Source organism: Pollachius pollachius, assembly GCF_949987615.1.
Source record: "Pollachius pollachius genome assembly, chromosome: 15".
Taxonomy (NCBI): domain Eukaryota; kingdom Metazoa; phylum Chordata; class Actinopteri; order Gadiformes; family Gadidae; genus Pollachius; species Pollachius pollachius.
In genome coordinates, this window is record NC_136948.1 from 2952229 (window position 1) to 2970352 (window position 18124).

General features: G+C 43.9%; 1 protein-coding gene across 1 annotated transcript; it reads right to left on the reverse strand.

Moving 5' to 3' along the window:
• Positions 1-579: 579 nt before the first annotated feature.
• LOC307087450 (uncharacterized protein) lies at positions 580-6130 on the reverse strand. Its single transcript, XM_079753039.1, has 11 exons — positions 5921-6130; positions 4465-4903; positions 4064-4181; positions 3825-3914; positions 3632-3732; positions 3392-3493; positions 2967-3096; positions 2751-2852; positions 2379-2537; positions 2143-2261; positions 580-1837 (listed from the first exon to the last, which is right to left on the reverse strand). The coding sequence occupies exons 1-11, from the start codon at positions 5961-5963 to the stop codon at positions 1687-1689; spliced, it is 1554 nt and encodes a 517-aa protein (XP_079609165.1). The 5' UTR covers positions 5964-6130; the 3' UTR covers positions 580-1686.
• Between the last annotated feature and the right edge of the window lie 11994 nt (positions 6131-18124).

Consider the following 18124-nt stretch of genomic DNA (forward strand, 5'->3'; position numbering starts at 1 on the left):
GTTTACACTTTCAGATAGAACACACATACATTATTTATGTTCATTTTATTTTATTTCATCGCAAAATTGTACCAGGGAAGGGGGTACTCATCTGAAGAAATGTCTTAGAGGGGGTACACCAGTATAAATAGTTTGAGAACCACTGCACAAAACTACTTACTGATGACGACACCGTGCCGGGCTTAGGGGTTTGATTCCCACTGGGGCCACCTGTTGTCTAAGGGTGATTAAGTTACTAACATACACTTTGTATGAAAGCATCAGAGCCTTCAAGACCAGACATCAAGCTCCCACGATGTAATGGGACCAGACATCAAGCTCCCACGATGTAATGGGACCAGACATCAAGATCCCACGATGTAATGGGATCAGACATTTGCATAAAGTGAAAAGTAAAAGGGATGTCAATTAGCTGCTCGATAATTCTGGTGCAATCACTTTGAAATGTGCGCTGAAGATAAACAACACAATTGAAGATGATATATGAAGCATAGGAAGTATGAGTCTGAATTGAGTCTTGATGTCACGTGACCAGTGGCAGTTTCTTTGGTCTGAGAGAATATAAACACACCATCATGCTGCATTCATCGCATTCTTTATTGCTATTAGCTGATATTTCAAATAAATAAAACAATAATTCATTTATTGATATTAACAATCATCAAATAAATCAATAAATAACAACAATGGGTATACACCGATCTTCACTCTTTGAACACCTAATAATTATCTTCATTTTTTTCCTGTACCACAGACAATAAGCTTCAAGGTGAACCCTACTTTGATTTTCAAATAAACAACATCTACAGTAAGCAGGTGTTGGCTCATCGAAGCGTAGAGATCGAAGGAAAAACCCCTCGGACCCACCAAAAGGAAAATCACTAGATCACCCACCACTTGATCTGTAGTTGCACTATATTCAATACTGTGAACTATATTTCTTATCAACTGTGAACTTCATTTGCACTATGTACTTATCTAATAATAATATTCAATATCCATTTACATTTAGGGCATTTAGCAGACGCTTTTATCCAAAGCAACTTACAATAAGTGCATTTGTTACAATAAGTTCATTTGTCAAAAGAAGTGAAACAATATATCGCTGTCGGTACAGTAAAGATGTTCATAGAACCAAGTGCAAGTATTACAATCGCTAGGCTAACCCATTCCCTGTGTAAAGCAAAGATAGCAGCTACTGTAGATGCTATGCAATTAAGTACCTTGAATAAGTGCAATGTACAAGTGCCAGGACGTACAACATTCAATGGTGGCTGTGCTTTGGTTTCTATGCAGAGTCGAGGTGAACTCTGAACAGGTGAGTTTTGATCCAATGTATATATTCAAACTTCTTATATTTCAATGTCTTTCAGTGCCTTCTGCTGTATGCGAACATTGCACATGCTAAACAGCACCTTATATTTAATTATATATAACTGTATTTGTTTAACTAAATTCTGCTCTTTGTACAGATTTTTTTGTAGTTTAGTTTATTTATCTACTTTATTTTAAGTATATTTTGTGTGAAGGGAACTTGCAAATTAAGAATTTCATTGCCCAGTGCAGACTATGTTTCCATTGTGTATATGACAATAAACATCTTGCATCTTGTATCTTAAAGTATAACGTGTAAAATCTATTTCATACATTCATGTTGTCTTCAGCCAGCACAGCTCAAATCGCTTTCTACTCTGGTCCCAACGTCCCAGTAGAGTCACTGGTGTCTCTGGTGGACAGAACCTGGACACCGGCCAGGACCTCTTTGACCTCTTTGACCTCATGGACGGAGAGACCTCCTTTCCACTCCAACAGAGCAGAACACAGTTTCTTAACTTTCCTGCAGCAGTGAGACAGAGAGAGAGACAGAATATTATAATCCTACCTTCAACAGTATACTGTATATACACAAACATTTGTTCAACTTTGTATTTTGCACAAAGATAAAGAAAGAGAAGGAGAAAGAGATCAGCAGAAAGGATAAAGGAGATACAGAGAGATGAAGAGAGAGATGAAGAGAGAGATGAAGAGAGAGATGAAGAGAGAGATGAAGAGAGAGCGATGAAGAGAGATGGAGATGTTCTGAGAGAGACGAAGAGAGAGATGAAGACACAGAGGGAGGGAGGGATGGAGATGGAAACTCACTCCGACTGGCAGAGCTGCATCATCCCAGAGAGGGTGATCTTCACTGAGTCCACGTCATGGCTCTTCATCAGCTCCTCCACCTTCAGGAGCACATGGTTCTGTTGTAGGACAGCAGGGTGCTGTCACACACACACACACACACACACACACACAAACACACGGACTGTAAGTACCGAGGTAGACAAAGCAGTAAGAAGCATTGAGTGTGAAGTACTGTGCTGTACTCGGGGCCTCACCAGGTCTGAGAAGGTCTTATGAAGATGTTCTGCGTCCTGAGTCACTTTCTGACCCACGTCACGACCCCATCGCTTCTCCAGCTCCTTCTTCTTCTTGGTGACGACCAGCTGGTACAGGTACAAGGCGCACACCCGCTCATAGGCCAGGTCAAGAGCCTCCTGAGAGAGAGAGAGAGAGAGAGAGAGAGAGAGAGAGAGAGAGAGAGAGAGAGAGAGAGAGAGAGAGAGAGAGAGAGAGAGAGAGAGAGAGAGAGAGAGAGAGAGAGAGAGAGAGAGAGAGAGAGAGAGAGAGAGAAAACAAATAGATTGTCATTTATAAAACAGCTAATCCAACCACACGAGGGAGAAGATCCAGTGAAAGTCTCCCTCTACCTTCTGGACGTCTGGGAAACAGTCTTCAGCACTGAACATCTCCTGCATCTCCGTCAGCAGAAAATCCTCCTCTCTGCTTTTGAAATGGCTTTTCAGGCGTTCCTGAGGGCATCCACAACCACAGGTTATTCTAGAAGGTCCTGGTCAGCAATGTATGAGTTGAGAACGTAAGCTGCTGGCTAGCAACACAACAACAGTAGCGGTTCTTCTCTGCACCTTGATTCTCTTAACGAGAGCCTCTCCCATGGACGTCTGGGCGGCGGTCTCCAATGTCCTCAGTGAGGACAGGGTCTCCTCCGCTGGGAGGTCCCTGGTTCCTCCATCAGTGGAGGGTTGGATGTAGCTCCTGCAAAACAAGGGCCTTTTATTGATATACTGTGACACTTTCCTACTATATGTATTTTAGATGTATATTGTATCTATTATACTGTAGATACAAAACATGCGTACAATACAATACCAGACATGCTAACATGGTTCAGACACGCTAAACATCAGACATGCTTAAGTGGAACACATATCAGAAATGGGCTGGAATGCTCAAGGTTCGATCCCTCGAGCTTTGAGCAGAAGAGCAAAAAAATAGCAATAGATTGTATGCACATTCTAGCATGTGGCATGAGGCATGGCCCTTTACTCACACAAGGCCGTGGAGCGTGTTGAGTGTCTTGAGGCAGGTCTCGACAGTCATCTTGGGAGATTTGTCGTATCTTTTCAGAAGTTTCTCTTTGGCCGTGTTGAACCTACAGCCAGAAGGAGGACCCATTTAGGCCTCTTGACAGCTGAAGAACCTGACTGCAAACAACTTAACAACAAGCATCGTGCAAAGCCACAACGGTACCATGGAAAAACCAATCGTCAGGAAGAAAAGGTTGACATACCTCTCTAGAAACTCCCGGAGTTTGAGGAAGCAGACCTGCCGGGTGAACTTCTGCACGTTCTCACTGATGGACTCCGCTCTGACAATCGGTCCATCGATGCACTTCAGAAAAAATAATATTTTTTACGTTTTTACACACGTGTGTACATATTGACAATATTCCAGTGTGCAGAACCGTCCTGTGTCCGTAGTACCTCAATGACGTCTGTGTGGAGTTCCCAGGACCTCCAAAACTCTGATTCCTGGCGCTTAATGATGACATCCAGGGACATCTCGACATCCTCCTGCAGTCAAACAAGACAAAATTAATCTAGGCCCGCCTGTCCTCTGTTAGTTTGTTAGTTACGACAGAGGGTTTCCGGAACCGGTAGAGGCTAACCTCTACCGGCTAACCCTGTGTGGGTGTTCTAGTTCCTGCAGCATTTCTTCCTACCTCCAGTGTGGTCCGGAGGATTTTGTGGACGAATACGACCGTCTCAGAGTACAGGTGCATGTCCACGGGACTCCCCTGGTGGTTCTCACTGAAGTCCGGGTCTCCCAGGAACCCCCGACTGTGAAGGCACAACCAGGGCGTTAAGGTCGACAGATACAGGTTCTATCTAGAGCTACTGGTCTAACTACAAGGTTCTATCTAGAGCTACTGGTCTAACTACAAGGTTCTATCTAGAGCTACAGGTCTAACTACAAGGTTCTATCTAGAGCTACAGGTCTAACTACAAGGTTCTATCTTGAGCTAGAGGTCTAACTACAAGGTTCTATCTAGAATAGAGCAACAGGTGTAACTACAAGGATGGTTAAATACATGGTTCTGAAAAGTGTGTGCGTGCAGACAACCTTAAGTAAGCGTTGCAGAGCCACTCCATGAGCACAAAGGCCTGCTGTGACGCCGAGATCCTCTGTAGGAGGGCGTGCACGTGGTCCATCGCGAGGCGGTGGTACGACGGCACCAGACCGGCCAGGTTCTTGCACTCCTTGCGCAGAGGGTTCAGCCGCTGCAGCTCGTTGTGCACGGCCCGCCTAACATCGTTCAGGTGTTCCTCCAGCAGCTCCGGGGTTAAAGCGCCGTCGCCCCCTGGCGGCGGCGAGGGGAAGTGCTTCACCGCTGACCGCTTGATGAGGTCTTCGGCGCTGGCAGAGGCGTCCTGTTCCACTTTCAGATACTCAACCAGTGTTTTTAGGTCCAGATGTTCCAGAGCGCGGGATGGGCCAACCTGGGTCTCCTCAGCTCTTGTGGGGCTCAAGAAGGTGGAAGCGTCGTCATCACGGCCGTGTTCTGTGAACGGAAAGGCAAAGTGTCACATGTGAAGCTGTGTTCACAATTCTGCAGACCCCACCTTCTGGACTCCCGAGACACGATGCATCGTGCTTTTATGCTTCCATGTCCCTGTTCACATGTGGGGGACAAGGGGGCAGTAAAGGACAACCATCCACAAATGTACACAAATCGACAAGCAAATCCAAGGCCGAGCCATCTCCACTGAAGATATTCTGCAAGAGTAACGTAGGCCAAAGGATGTGATGAAGATGGTGATTAAATCAGCGTCAACCGGCACATGGGGCGTGTACTGTCTCTGAGTGGGGATGCGGATCTTCGAGGATGTTTGAGAACAGATATGCCATCTAATCTCTTCTGCTTGGGAAGGTTCCTCACGTTGAAATGACCCATAAGTACTTTAGTGGAAGCCGAAAATGCAGTATGCCAAAAATACCAGGATGTTGTACTACATCAGGTCTGTACGGAAGAGGATTAAGGCAACACATAAGACAAAAAAAAATCTTATTTTAATCTTAGAATTCTGACTTTAAATTGAGAATTCTGACTTTATACTCAGAATTCCATAGTTCTGAGTTTAAAGTCAGAATTCTGATTTTAAGATGTTACTTTCCGGACTCAAAAACAGGTTCGCTGGGATTTGAACGGTATGACGTCATTACCCAAAATTTCCCGGGGTTGGTCAGTCTTGCGTGCTGAAGGTAGTGACATTTGACGTGAAAGACTTGCTTGGGTTTCGAGGAAATCGCTGTTTCAATCGTCCCGTGTTTCAATCGACCCGGCTCTATCACTCTCTATCATTTTAATATGATCGATTATATATAATATAATGTCCTCGTTTGAACATTCTGTACGCGTCTTATCTGATCAACTGTGTCACTTAGATTCCCGAGCCTGCTTGGGCTGACAGAGACGATCCAGAGGCAGGGAAGTCGGCCACATCAGACGAACGATAAGAAAAAGTGCGCTATATAATATAAATCATATAATATCATATCATATAAGCAATAACCTTACCTATAAACGCAGAAGCGTTGCTTGTTTTCCTCGATGACTCCATCGTAGTTGAATTCTCTTGAATTCTCTTTATGTTGGGATGTTGAGGTCCGAAGTCCAAGTGTGGCGGTGAGGTGCGCTACCTGCGGTGTTTATAGCGGTGAAGTGCCCTACCTGCGGTGTTTATAGCGGTGAAGTGCCCTACCTGCGGTATTTATAGCGGTGAGGTGCGCTCCCTGCGGTGATTGGAGCACATCACTGAATGCTGAGCGATTTCCCGAGTCCTAACTTTCGTTTTCCTTTTGTAGTTGGCGTGCTGCGCCCTGATTGGTACACGCTTGGTTGTTTCACTAAACACTTGTTGCGCCAAGTCAAACTCTACCCAATCAAAATCAATCAAAGTCGTTCATGGCATTGTTATTCTAGTTATGTTGACACCTATCAACAAATATCAGCGTCCCGTGACCCCAGTACCTGAGTGCGAGGGGGCTTCCCCCAGCACTCAGGTACTGGTACTCAGGTGCTTTCTCAGGTGCTTTCCCTCCCGTCCCGTCGTCATGGTGACCTGGCTGCACTCTGAAAGTACCCGCGGTCCTCAGTACAGGACACAACACCTCTTCACCTGAGCCCGTTACCGTGGCACACGTGGTACACAGTATGTACATTACGTCCCCAGGGGCGCCAAACCAAGCATGAACAACTAAATATTATACTTATATTCTTTTTAAATAAAAAATGACAACAGTTACAAAATAGAGAGTTTAGAAATGAATTATTGAATACTAAGAAAAAAACGAATGCACACATGCCGTTCGAATGACATCATTTGAATGACTTCATCACAATATGACATTGCAATAGGCGATTTCCCTTAAATACTCCTCACTCTCAATAAATAAATTTATTTTATTTATACATTTTTGCATTATTTGAGGCTTATAGAGCGCAACAGTATACGTTTACATGCACAGCTTAATCAGATTAAAGCCATAGTTCGACTATGCTCCTCAATTGGACAACTGCAATTGTCCTGTTATACATGGCGGCAGGAGCGTAGTCACATGGGGACCGGGGGGGGGGCACGCCCCCCGGTCAGAGGTTGGCCCCTCCGCTGGCCCCCCCCCCACCCCCCCCCCCCGAGTATGAAAAAAATAAAATAAAATCCTGAACGGAAACAGTCTAAAATGAAATATATGAACTATAAGTTTGATCGAACTTTGACCTATTATTCTTATTCAAAGTGTTATATTTTGACGTTATGAATAAATATTGCAGGTGGAGCCTCTCCGGTGGGAGTCTGCATACGACAACAATCCCTTTCTCCTCCATGTCGCGGTTCAATCTGGACGTCAGAGAGTCAAAGCCAAAGTTCCTTTCCCCAAATTCCTTCTCCACCGTGGCCGAGATAACCCCACTACGAGTCTTTACTTGTTGTCGAAGAACCAGAGAGTGGGAGAACCCAACGCAGTCTTTCCACACATCGATAAAAATTGAAGATGTTGCAAGCAATTCCTGATTCATGTCTTGATGTCCTAGCGCTTGGGTGAAGCCGTCTGCCTGCCCATTGGCTCCCCGACCCCCCTTATCACTACCTGACCTGGGCACTCCACCACCACCACCACCACATATCGGCTCCATGATGCTAGACTCTATGATGCGAGGCTATACTCTGAACCCTGAGGTCAAGAGACTTAATTAATCTTATGACTGACACGTTCCCACTGCCCAAACACATATCCTGATCCCATAGTTCCGGAAGTGGGACTTCATTCCAAACATCCCTTTAACTGTTATTGTAATGACACGTAGACACATGTGTTAATGCTAAAAGCCGGTTTATTGTAAAGTTTGCAGACAATGAGACGTGAAGATAGTGATCCATGTTGCCATGTAGGACATCTCCCTACAGAGTGTGTGTGGTGATGGCTGGCTTTACCTGTTGTACATTGATTAATCAATGAACAACAGGTGTGCAGCTTCACCCAGCCCCACAACCACTAATCCACACTCCATAAACCAAGATACACAAGCTGGGCTCTGACCAGTCTTACCATACCCAACTAAAACAACAGACTCTTAACCAACTTAAAATTAAAAAAAAAACATTGTCCCCACTCCCCACACCTGCCCAAGTGTGACCTCTAAGCGACCTCCCCACTCCATCCTGGAGACCAGACCAGGGCTGATGCCTTGACCGGCCATGTGTTGCAGGGCTGTCTGAATGGGTTAATCGTGGATCTCAAACTCTAATGATTGGGTATTTGGGTCAGTTATATCAGGATGACACTAGAACCAAACATTAGCTGTGTTGCATTTATATGCAAAAGAAAGAAAAACCAGCACATTCACAACGGGACAAAGTGTTAACAGTATTGAAAGGCACACACTGGTTCATAAAGTTTGAGTGGAAATCACCTTTTACACATTCTCAAATGGTGTATCTCTGTGCTTGAACTGCTTTCATCATCCGAATCAATAAATAAATATTACCCCCTTTTAAATTCCCTGAATACAACTAAATCGATCAGAGTTTAAGAAACATCTCTACTGTGTGGATATTATTTCTGAATCAGCTTAGCCAGACAGAGATAGAAGCCAACAGATACTTTATCTAGTCTTTCGATACAATCCTGAACTCACAATCTCAACATTTCGAAACAAAAGACTGTTGCATGACACGCCTACATCTGCCCGTGAAGGAATGAATTGATTATCTTCTAAAGTAAATGTATCCTAGACGCTATGTCACATTGTCCATAGTGTGACATTATGCAGAACAAGCCATCTACCACAGACATTGTGAGCTACAGCATTCAGAGGCTTCACTACTTAGGACCTTGTCGGAATCAGCAGCTATGTTCCCCAGTGAGGCCAGGTTAGGTGCAGCGAATTTGATTCTCTCTTGTGGAACTATAGAAGTCCAACTTCTTCACTCCCTCGGTCTGACCTGCGGAAATATAAATATATACAAGAAGGATAATGAAAGTGGCGTAAAATACCTACAGCTGATTACACTCATTCACACTCCTAGGTTGAGCACAATACTTATGAGGACTTTTATTTACCCAAACTGGAATCTCGACCCTCTTACTGTGTAAAGCAGTTCGTAATTGTTTAAATGTTCAATTAAATTAAGACCATTAATTTATATTTTCATGCGTTTTACAATCCAAATATAAAGTTTTTCACAAGCCATAATTTAGTTTCCCTGATATGCCTGAGGGTTTGACTAATACCTGGAACAATCATTACCCTCCCATAAGGTTCTTATGCAACGGAAACGTTGTTCACTCCTCCAGTAAATGCAGGGCAAACAGATCGGCGGATGATGCTGTCAACATGGGACTGCAGTACATACTGCACCACCTCGACTACCCAGGGACGTATGCCAGGATCCTGTTTGTGGACTTCAGCTCGGCGTTCAACACCATCCTCCCTGAAATCCTACATCAGAAGCTCACCCAGTTCGCAGTGCCTGTCACCACCTGTCAGTGGATCATCAGCTTCCTGATTGACAGCTGTCAGACTGGGGAGCATCTCATCCAAAACCCGGTCATCAGCACTGGCGCCCCCAGGGATGAGTCCTCTCCCCGCTGCTCTTCTCCCTCTACACTAATGACTGCACCTCCAAAGAACCCGTCCGTAAAACACCACCTTCATGAGTCTGCTTACAGACAGGAGGTGGAACAGCTGGTCCGATGGTGCAGTCAGCACCACCTGGTGTTAAACAACAAGAAGACTGTGGAGACAGTGACTTTCAGAGAAGTCCACCCCCCCCCCCCCCCCCACCATCCAGAACGACACAGTGTCCACTGTGGATTCCTTTAGGTTCCTGGAGACAACCATTTCACAGGCCCTTAAATGGTGTCCCCACATTTACTCTGTCCAGAAAAAGGCCCAGCAGAGGTTATACTTCCTGCGACAACTAAGGAAGATTAATCTGCCTAAAGAGCTGCTGACAGCCCACTACTCAGCCAACATTCAGTCCGTCATCTGCACCTCGACCACTGTCTGGTTTGGGTCAGCCACCAAACGGGGCAGGGCCAGACTGCAACGGACAACACGGGCTGCGGAGAGGATCATTGCAGCTGACTTTCCCCAGGCGGTCACTCTGTTGAACGCTCAGAAATAGCCCCCACCCTTTCACTGACCAAGGTCTATCAATACTGTTCTGCATCTATCAGAATGTATATTTGTATACATCCTGTATATTTCAATTTTTTTGTTCCAATATTTGTTCCACTTCCAACTGCACTGATATTGCAACATTTCTTCCTTCTCTTATATTGTTATTGTATATTCTTTTTTGCAAATTAGTATATTATATTGTATTGTTATACTGTATACTTAACAGTATATTTATATTTATATATTATATATATTTTATATATTAACAATAGGTTAAGTGCTGAGTGTTGTACTTTGAGAGCAAAGGGTTAACCAAAGGCAAATTCCTTGTTTGTTACGCAAACCTGGCCCATAACGCTGAATCTGAATCTGAATCTGAGAGCTAACGTTATGCATTGTACATATTTAAAATTCGAAATTCGTCCCAGCCTTTATACCAGAGATACTCTAGGGTCTATAGCATATAACCGGGTTGACTGATTAAAGTTTAATTCATTTTTCACAATTTACCAGCTCTCGTTTTGAAGGCTGAACAGACAATTTGACTGGAACTACTGAGTAGGTGTCCATATATCAGGGATTAATATATATATATATATATATATATATATATATATATATATATATATATATATATATATATATATATATACAGCTTGATTAGGACCTGCTAAAAGTCTGGACCAACCTGTGAAACAGATGAAGTTAAGATGTTCTTCACAGGAGCGTTGCCTCCATGTGGGAGGTTCCACACTGGACACGCCCCCACAGGGGCTGGAATGGTGTGAGCCTTCGTCCCATTGGCTGAAGTCCATCGGGTCACCGGACATCCAAAACCAGGAGCTTCCTGAAATGGACCTAACAACATTCAAAGAGATAAAGGGTTAGCTGGTTTGAAGGAAGAATAATGTGGCCAAATATTTAGCTTTTGTAATTTTCATAGTGTTTCATCAGACAAAGTGATGGACAACAAGATGATCATAAGGACTTGATTGCCTGATAGACACTAAGGCCTGGCCAGTACCTGCGCAGGCCAACCCAGAGGTGGCTGGTTAGTGGGAAGGGGGCGCGAGCCACCAGCTCATCCATCATCTCCTGGTCTTCTGGGCCCATGAGGCTCAGCAGGTCCCAATGAAAGTCTCTGCAGTAGAGTAGGGCGTCTGACCAGCACAGCTGCGTCCCCACCAGAGTGATGTTCCTCCCCATCTCCTGAATGCTGACGGAGGGTGGAGCAGGCCCTAACTCTGGGGAACCAAAAGACAGTGTGGCTGGGAGGGATTACTACTCTCAGCCGTGTAAGTATCCCTTTATGTATCTTTGAGCAGACACCTAATCCCTACCCACTATTAAGACATTTAGCAGACGCTTTTACATCTACCAAAGAGTCATTTGTGACACTAAATCGTCAAACAGTGTGGGATGTTTTTAAAATGCAAACACCTTCAGACACTTGGCTTTACTTTTCCCTCAGAAATCTCAGCACACGTGAACTCAATTGATGTCGAAGTCTATTGGGTGTCTTGGACCATACAGAAAACAACATACTTCATACTTTACTCTGAAATATCCCAATACAGAACAGTCACGTAGATCAGTGGGGCCTAACCTTTGATTATTGGTGGACCACTAAATTGTCGTCAAGACCATTCACTCACCACCTTATATGCAAACAGCAGAAAAAAGGTAAATACAAATGCAGTGCTTGAGCAAAGAGTGCCATCAAACCCTTTATACACAAGTATTACTGCAAGAAGGCCATGGCCAGTGGGAAACAGCGGAAAGAAGAAGTCAGCAACGCTGCTTATGCTCCCTTTGTGTATATTCAGCAAATACAAATCAACACAAATCATCAATTGAGAACAATACAATGCAAAAAAGTGACAAACCATAATACTTTGTTAACTGAATATTTATGATTTAATCTTTGATCTGTATTTTCTTTTCCTTTATCTTGCATTTGCCTCTTTCAAGAATAAAATTCCACGTACCTCCTGCAGTACCCTCGTGTTCGACCAGTAGTAAGCGTACCTCCTGCAGTACCCTCGTGTTCCACCAGTAGTAAGCGTACCTCCTGCAGTACCCTCGTGTTCCACCAGTAGTAAGCGTACCTCCTGCAGTACCTTCGTGTTCCACCAGTAGTAAGCGTACCTCCTGCAGTACCCTCGTGTTCGACCAGTAGTAAGCGTACCTCCTGCAGTACCCTCGTGTTCGACCAGTAGTAAGCGTACCTCCTGCAGTACCCTCGTGTTCCACCAGTAGCAAGCGTACCTCCTGCAGTACCTTCGTGTTCCACCAGTAGTAAGCGTACCTCCTGCAGTACCCTCGTGTTCCATCAGTAGTAAGCGTACCTCAGGTTGAAATCACTGTATGCAGATTGTCCAGTCCCTCCAGAAAATCGCGATTATGCGATCGCATAATTCAACGCATAATCAGCCAATGTCTGCATATTCATGCGGGGGCCGCATTTTTTCAAATATGCCGCACTTTCAACGCATAAATTGCCGATTTCCACGCAAAATATGCGGGGCCTGCATGATTTCATAATCCCCGCATTTTCGTTGCAAAACAGTCACATATATCTTAGCACAAAGTTGAAAAATGTTGCGTTTACTTCACACAACAGCAGCCATTTCCCCCTGTTGCCATGGGAACGTTATGAAGTGACGTAATTACGCGAAGCGAACGTCATCGAAAAGCTGCATTTTTCGCAAGTTCCCGCATTTTTTCGCAAGTTCCCGCAATTTTTGCAAGTTCCCGCAATTTCATCGCATAAAATTGCATAAATATGCCGCATATTTCATTGCATTTTTTGAGAAAACTTGCTGCATAATCAAGGATTTTTGGCAGCAACAATCACTAAAAAACGCCACATTTTTCTGGAGGGACTGATTGTCCTGATTGTCTGCATACATTGTTATAACAGGTAGCCCAGAGAAAAACAAACCCCTAATACTAGCAGTGTTACTGCCATGCTCCACCAGTTGAGCTACACAAGACCAGCAGTGTTTGACCATTGACCAAAGATGTTTTACCAGCAGTGGTACTGGTACACCAATCCCCCTTTGATGATCATGTAATGATGGACGGGGTTCCTACCTCCGTACACCTTGACCTCACAGAGCTGCAGAGGATATGTTGCATCAGAGGACCGGTAGAAGTTGATGAACCTCCCTTCCATTCCCAGACACTTGACGGTCTGAGTCAAGCAGCCTGGGTCATCATTGATGATGGCACACCTGAGCGAAAGAGAGAGGCGATACAGTAGTCTGGGGAAGGTAGGTGTCAGAGGCTAAATTCCAGTAACTGGTGTGTGTCCAAGTGTACTAGAGCAGAGCACTGGTTGTGTTTCCTTATTTTCTGGGAATAAACTATTCTATACTTTTATCCAAAGACACTTAAAAGCAGGTCGAGGTCATGAGAGATAAAACCCAGAAAGATTTGCTGGGAGTCTAACAGTATTGAGTAAATTTAGGGACGGTGACCAGTGATTCACCTTGGATTGTCATTGCCGTTGTTTGACAGTGAATCCCCGATGAGTATTTCCACGCTGTTGAGCCACAACCTAGTGTCCCTCCTATTGATGACCTCAATCTCTGACACCCGGTACACGCCAGGCAGCTCAAGCCTCCACCATGGTTTAGCCTGTCCGGCGGTAGAGCTGCAACTGAGGTAGTCCCCCTGAGGGCCGCTGTTCCCATCAATGGAGCGTTTGGCCAGCCCTCCCCAACCGGTTGTAGACTGAAAAGCCGTGCCACTCAACGCTACGTTAATGCGGGATGCAGCTAATGGAGAGTGAAACCACAGACTAGTTGGTGAAGTTGAAAAAACATATTGAAATACTTGCCTGATTGGACAACTTGCAATCGGCCCCTAAATTGGGCACATAGAAATACCTGAAAATCCAGGTGACTTCCACAAGAGGACCATAACACCTGGTGAAGAGAAAATACTATTTGCTTAAAATAAGTAATATTTCAGCTATAATCACCTTATATTTACAACCATGTATCCCACAACTAGGTGGATAAATTACTCTGCAACAAGTCATGAAAGATGGCGAAGGGAAATGGGGAATGTACTAAGCCTTGAAAAGATCAGATATCACAACAACAAAAAATTGTAATACTAAGATAAGATCTAATTTATTGAATTTATGTAGCACTTTTCTAGATGCTCAAAGACACTTTACAGTGAAGGGGGGTACCTCACTCATCACCACCAGTGTGTAGCACCCACTTGGGTGATGAACGGCAGCCAATCTGCGCCAGAACGCTCACCACACACCAGCTTGAGGTGGAGAGTGAGGGAATTAATGACTCAGCCAATTATACAGGAGGATGATTAGGGGGCCAGCTTGAATGAGCCTGGTTGGGCAGTCTTAGCAAGGACACCGGGGAAACCCCTACTCTTTGCAATTATTTTCCTGGGATCTTTTTATGACCTCAGTGAGTCAGGACCTCAGTTTTAGGTCTCCTCCGAAGGGCGACGCCTTCCACAGCACAGGGTCCCCGTCACTGCACTGATGTTAAGGCCAGAGGGAAGAGCTCCACCTTTCGGCCACCACCCGACACCACTAACAGCACCTGGTATTCCCAGGCGGTCTCCCATCCAAGTACTAACCAGGCACAACCATGCTTAGCTTCTGAGATCAGACGAGACCGGGCGTGTCCATAGTGGTAAGCCTGTCTGATCCGGGACCCTCCACTGTTGTACATAAAGGGCCAAGACTGAGACCTAAAACTTTACACTTCTGGAAACCCTGATCAATGTTTTCTTTGGGATATTTTAAATACTCTGTATCGAACTGCATTACATTCATGATTCCCATGCCTGTTTTGTCAATATGTGCAATGTTCAATCCATAACAAAAATGATTTTTATATATATGTAAAAAATGTTTATATATATAGCAGGTCGAGGTCATGTAGTATATGTAAATGTTTTACAATATGTTAAAAAAAAAAAGAGGTAAGCCGTCAAAAGTTATGGCAGGTACATTTTCATAAATTAAATTCAATGAACTGGATAATGATAAATACTGTAGTGCTGTGGGGAAAAACCTACCAATCAAACTGCAGATGAGACGAATGGACCCCATAGTTGATACTTGAGAAATAACCTGTTCAGATAATAAATAGAAATACTAAAAATAAATAAATAGTACAAGCTACTTGGTAGACATGTCTTCATATTAACATTCTTTTAAAAGTGAAGAATCTACAATCAAAAAGCAAAACAATAAAACTCTAAAATAGTTACCTCTCTCTGATTTGAAGATGGTACTCACCAGCAGAGTCGGTAGCTCAATTCAAAGGAAAAACAAAAAATAGAATGGAGACACTTGTGTGTCCGTTTTCCCTTTCTCACACAGAGATCACATATTCTCTTCGTGCAACTTGTTGACGTGTCTCACCGGAAACTTTTGGCTAATGGCGCTGAAAACGCGTCACATGGTGTAAAATGAGCAATTTCCCGGTCCGGTCGTCAGTAATTATACCTAATAGTGTATGCAAATGATGTTTGCAAACATCCAACCTCCTTCAAATTTCCCTCTGCAGTTGCTAGTAATGTTTCCCTTCTATCTATCTGTCATCAGAGGAGATATTCTCACAGATACAAAATATAAAACATCTCGTTGTTTGTGGATAATTGAATGTGGAAATATTACATATTATACCTTTATATCTCTATAGCTGCTGTAAATAACCTCTAACCTAATACCTTCACCTAACCAACAAACCAGCTAAAATAAACAATTCATCAAATGTAATTTAGAACACTTTTTTTTTACACTTTTTTTTACACTTTAAAAGTCTTAAAGGCAGAAAAATAAAATAACCTTGGGGCTTATTACATGCATATGATATTGTCTGGCTGGGTGGTCTAGGCTGAGGAGAAACTTGTCATTGAAGTGTTTTGATTACCAGTTAGGGCCTTGTCTTTCTCTGTCTGCCTCCGTACCTTCCTATCCAATTTCATGTGCAAAGATATTCAATGAGGGAGAAATACATCTTGGTATTTCTTCCTCCATGTATTCATTCTGAAGTATCATTTTAGAATTCGAATTGTCCAATTATATGTAATTCTTAGTAATAGATTTATTTTTAAAACAGTTTTTTTTTAATGTTCAGGCTGATAACACTTGTGTTGGAAACATTAAACTGCACCCATTAAACAGGGAAGTTTGAAGGTGGTTGGACATTTGCAAACATTATTTCCATAGACTATTAGGTATGGTCCTAAGTATACTGACGACCGGGCCGTGACACAACTCATTTTACTGTTTCACCTCACCTCACACATAAGCAGCGAGCAATTTACTTTGTGTGAGATGCGTCAATGCCACAAAGGATCATGGGAAATCAGTGCGTTATATTGTTGTGTCTCCACAACAATGTTAAAATCTGTCACATGGTCTTGCTCTGTCACGTGGACAGAGCAAACCCCTGGTAAACCATGTCATGTCTGACGTCTCCCAATTAACCAAAAAAGGTATATTCTCCGACACCCCATTGGTTCCTTGAGCCTGCTCCACCCTCTCCTAGGAGTCCCTGTCCCCACCACCCTTCTGGAGCGTGGGTCTCCTGTGTCCTGGCTGGTAGAGGGCCGGATCTGGCTGGAGATAAGGCTGGAGCTGGCTGCCCGCGGCCTCCGCTGGTGGCCGGTGCGTCCTCGGACAGCCCTTCTGTGTCCCGAGCGGTTTGGAGAGCCCCAACTCTGGGCGCCAGTGTAGCAAAGGTCCATCGCTACGCGTCACCTAGTTGGCCGCCACACTCCAACTAAGGGACTCCTACTGGGCTCCTCCAAACACAGGACGCAGGGTGGGGATGTTGAAGCCCTCAGCCCCCTGTGGTTTGTGCCCTGAAGCCAAGGTGCGGAGAAGGCAGAACGTCAAAAATGAGATGTGGAAAGTTTACTTTCTAGGTTAAATTGTGAGGTGTCAGACATAACAAGGTAAACAAGGTTTGCTCTGTCTATGTTAAATTTGATTTTAAGATACAACAAGAAAATAGACTGGAGAATAGTAATTCTGGAATTGTTCACGTTATTCTTCTGAATGTTTTGTTGTAAACACAGTGGAAACCACGGGAGCTGGAAACAGCACAGAGTAAGTCATCTCCTGTTATAATGTTACAACAAATTCACAACTTGTTGTGGATTTGTGTTGGGAGGTGGGGGCCTGTGCCCCAGTAAAGCTCTAGGTCTAGCACCGCCTCTGCTTAGGACCATACCTAATAGTCTATACAAATAATGTTTGCAAATACCCAGCCACCTTCAAACTTCCCAGCTGTACAATGGGTGCAGTTGCAAGTTTACAATACAAGGGTAAGAAGCCTGAACATGTAAAAAAATTAATCTATTACAAAGAATTACATATAATTGGACAAATCGAAATACATGGAGGAGGAAATACCAACACGTATTTAACTCCCATTGAATAATTTTGCATATACAAGTGGAGAGAATGGTACAGAGGCAGACAGAGAAAGATAAGGCCCTAGCTGGTTATTAAAGCAACTCATTGACATCCCAACAGATCAAAGGGAAGTCTTTCCCATGATCCTTCATGCAACACGTTGACATGTCTCACAAAAAGTCAATTGCGGGTTGCGATGGCTCACTTCAAATTGTATTATATTATTAGATTATATTCAATCGTGGGGTCTGGTGGTTGTCAGGCATTCAAACTAGCAATGTCACAGTCTGGTAGTCAGTGCGGGCCTATTCAAATAACGATTGCAAATGTTCAACGCCCTCTTTGAACGTCCTTGTTGGGAGCAGCTACTAGGAATGTTTCCATCCTATCTGCATACTTTATCATGTAATTTGGTTGTATTTCCTATTCTAGAGCAAGTGGGAAAAAAAGTGAAAAATTATCTGTAGAGACAGACGCATGGGCAAGTGTAATGGGCGTGAGGTTGGACCCAAGAACAGCACAGACCGAGACCAGCGTTGGAACAGTTCAATAGTATTGTTATAGTTCAATAATATTGTCCAAACAGGGAATCCAAGCTAACTGGAGACAAACAAGGGGCGAGCAGGCAGAGGGGTCAGGGACAGAAGGCTGGTCAGGTTACCAGGGCAGGAACGACAAGG

Bases quoted from the DNA above. Each gene is read 5' to 3' on its own strand.
- LOC307087450 (XM_079753039.1), bottom strand. From the start codon at position 5,963: ATGGAGTCATCGAGGAAAACAAGCAACGCTTCTGCGTTTATAG. The intron at 3,733-3,824 runs GTACTACGGACA...TTTTTTCTGAAG, and splicing joins TCCACACAGACGTCATTGAG to TGCATCGATGGACCGATTGT. The intron at 2,538-2,750 runs GTAGAGGGAGAC...TCTCTCTCTCAG, and splicing joins GTTTCCCAGACGTCCAGAAG to GAGGCTCTTGACCTGGCCTA.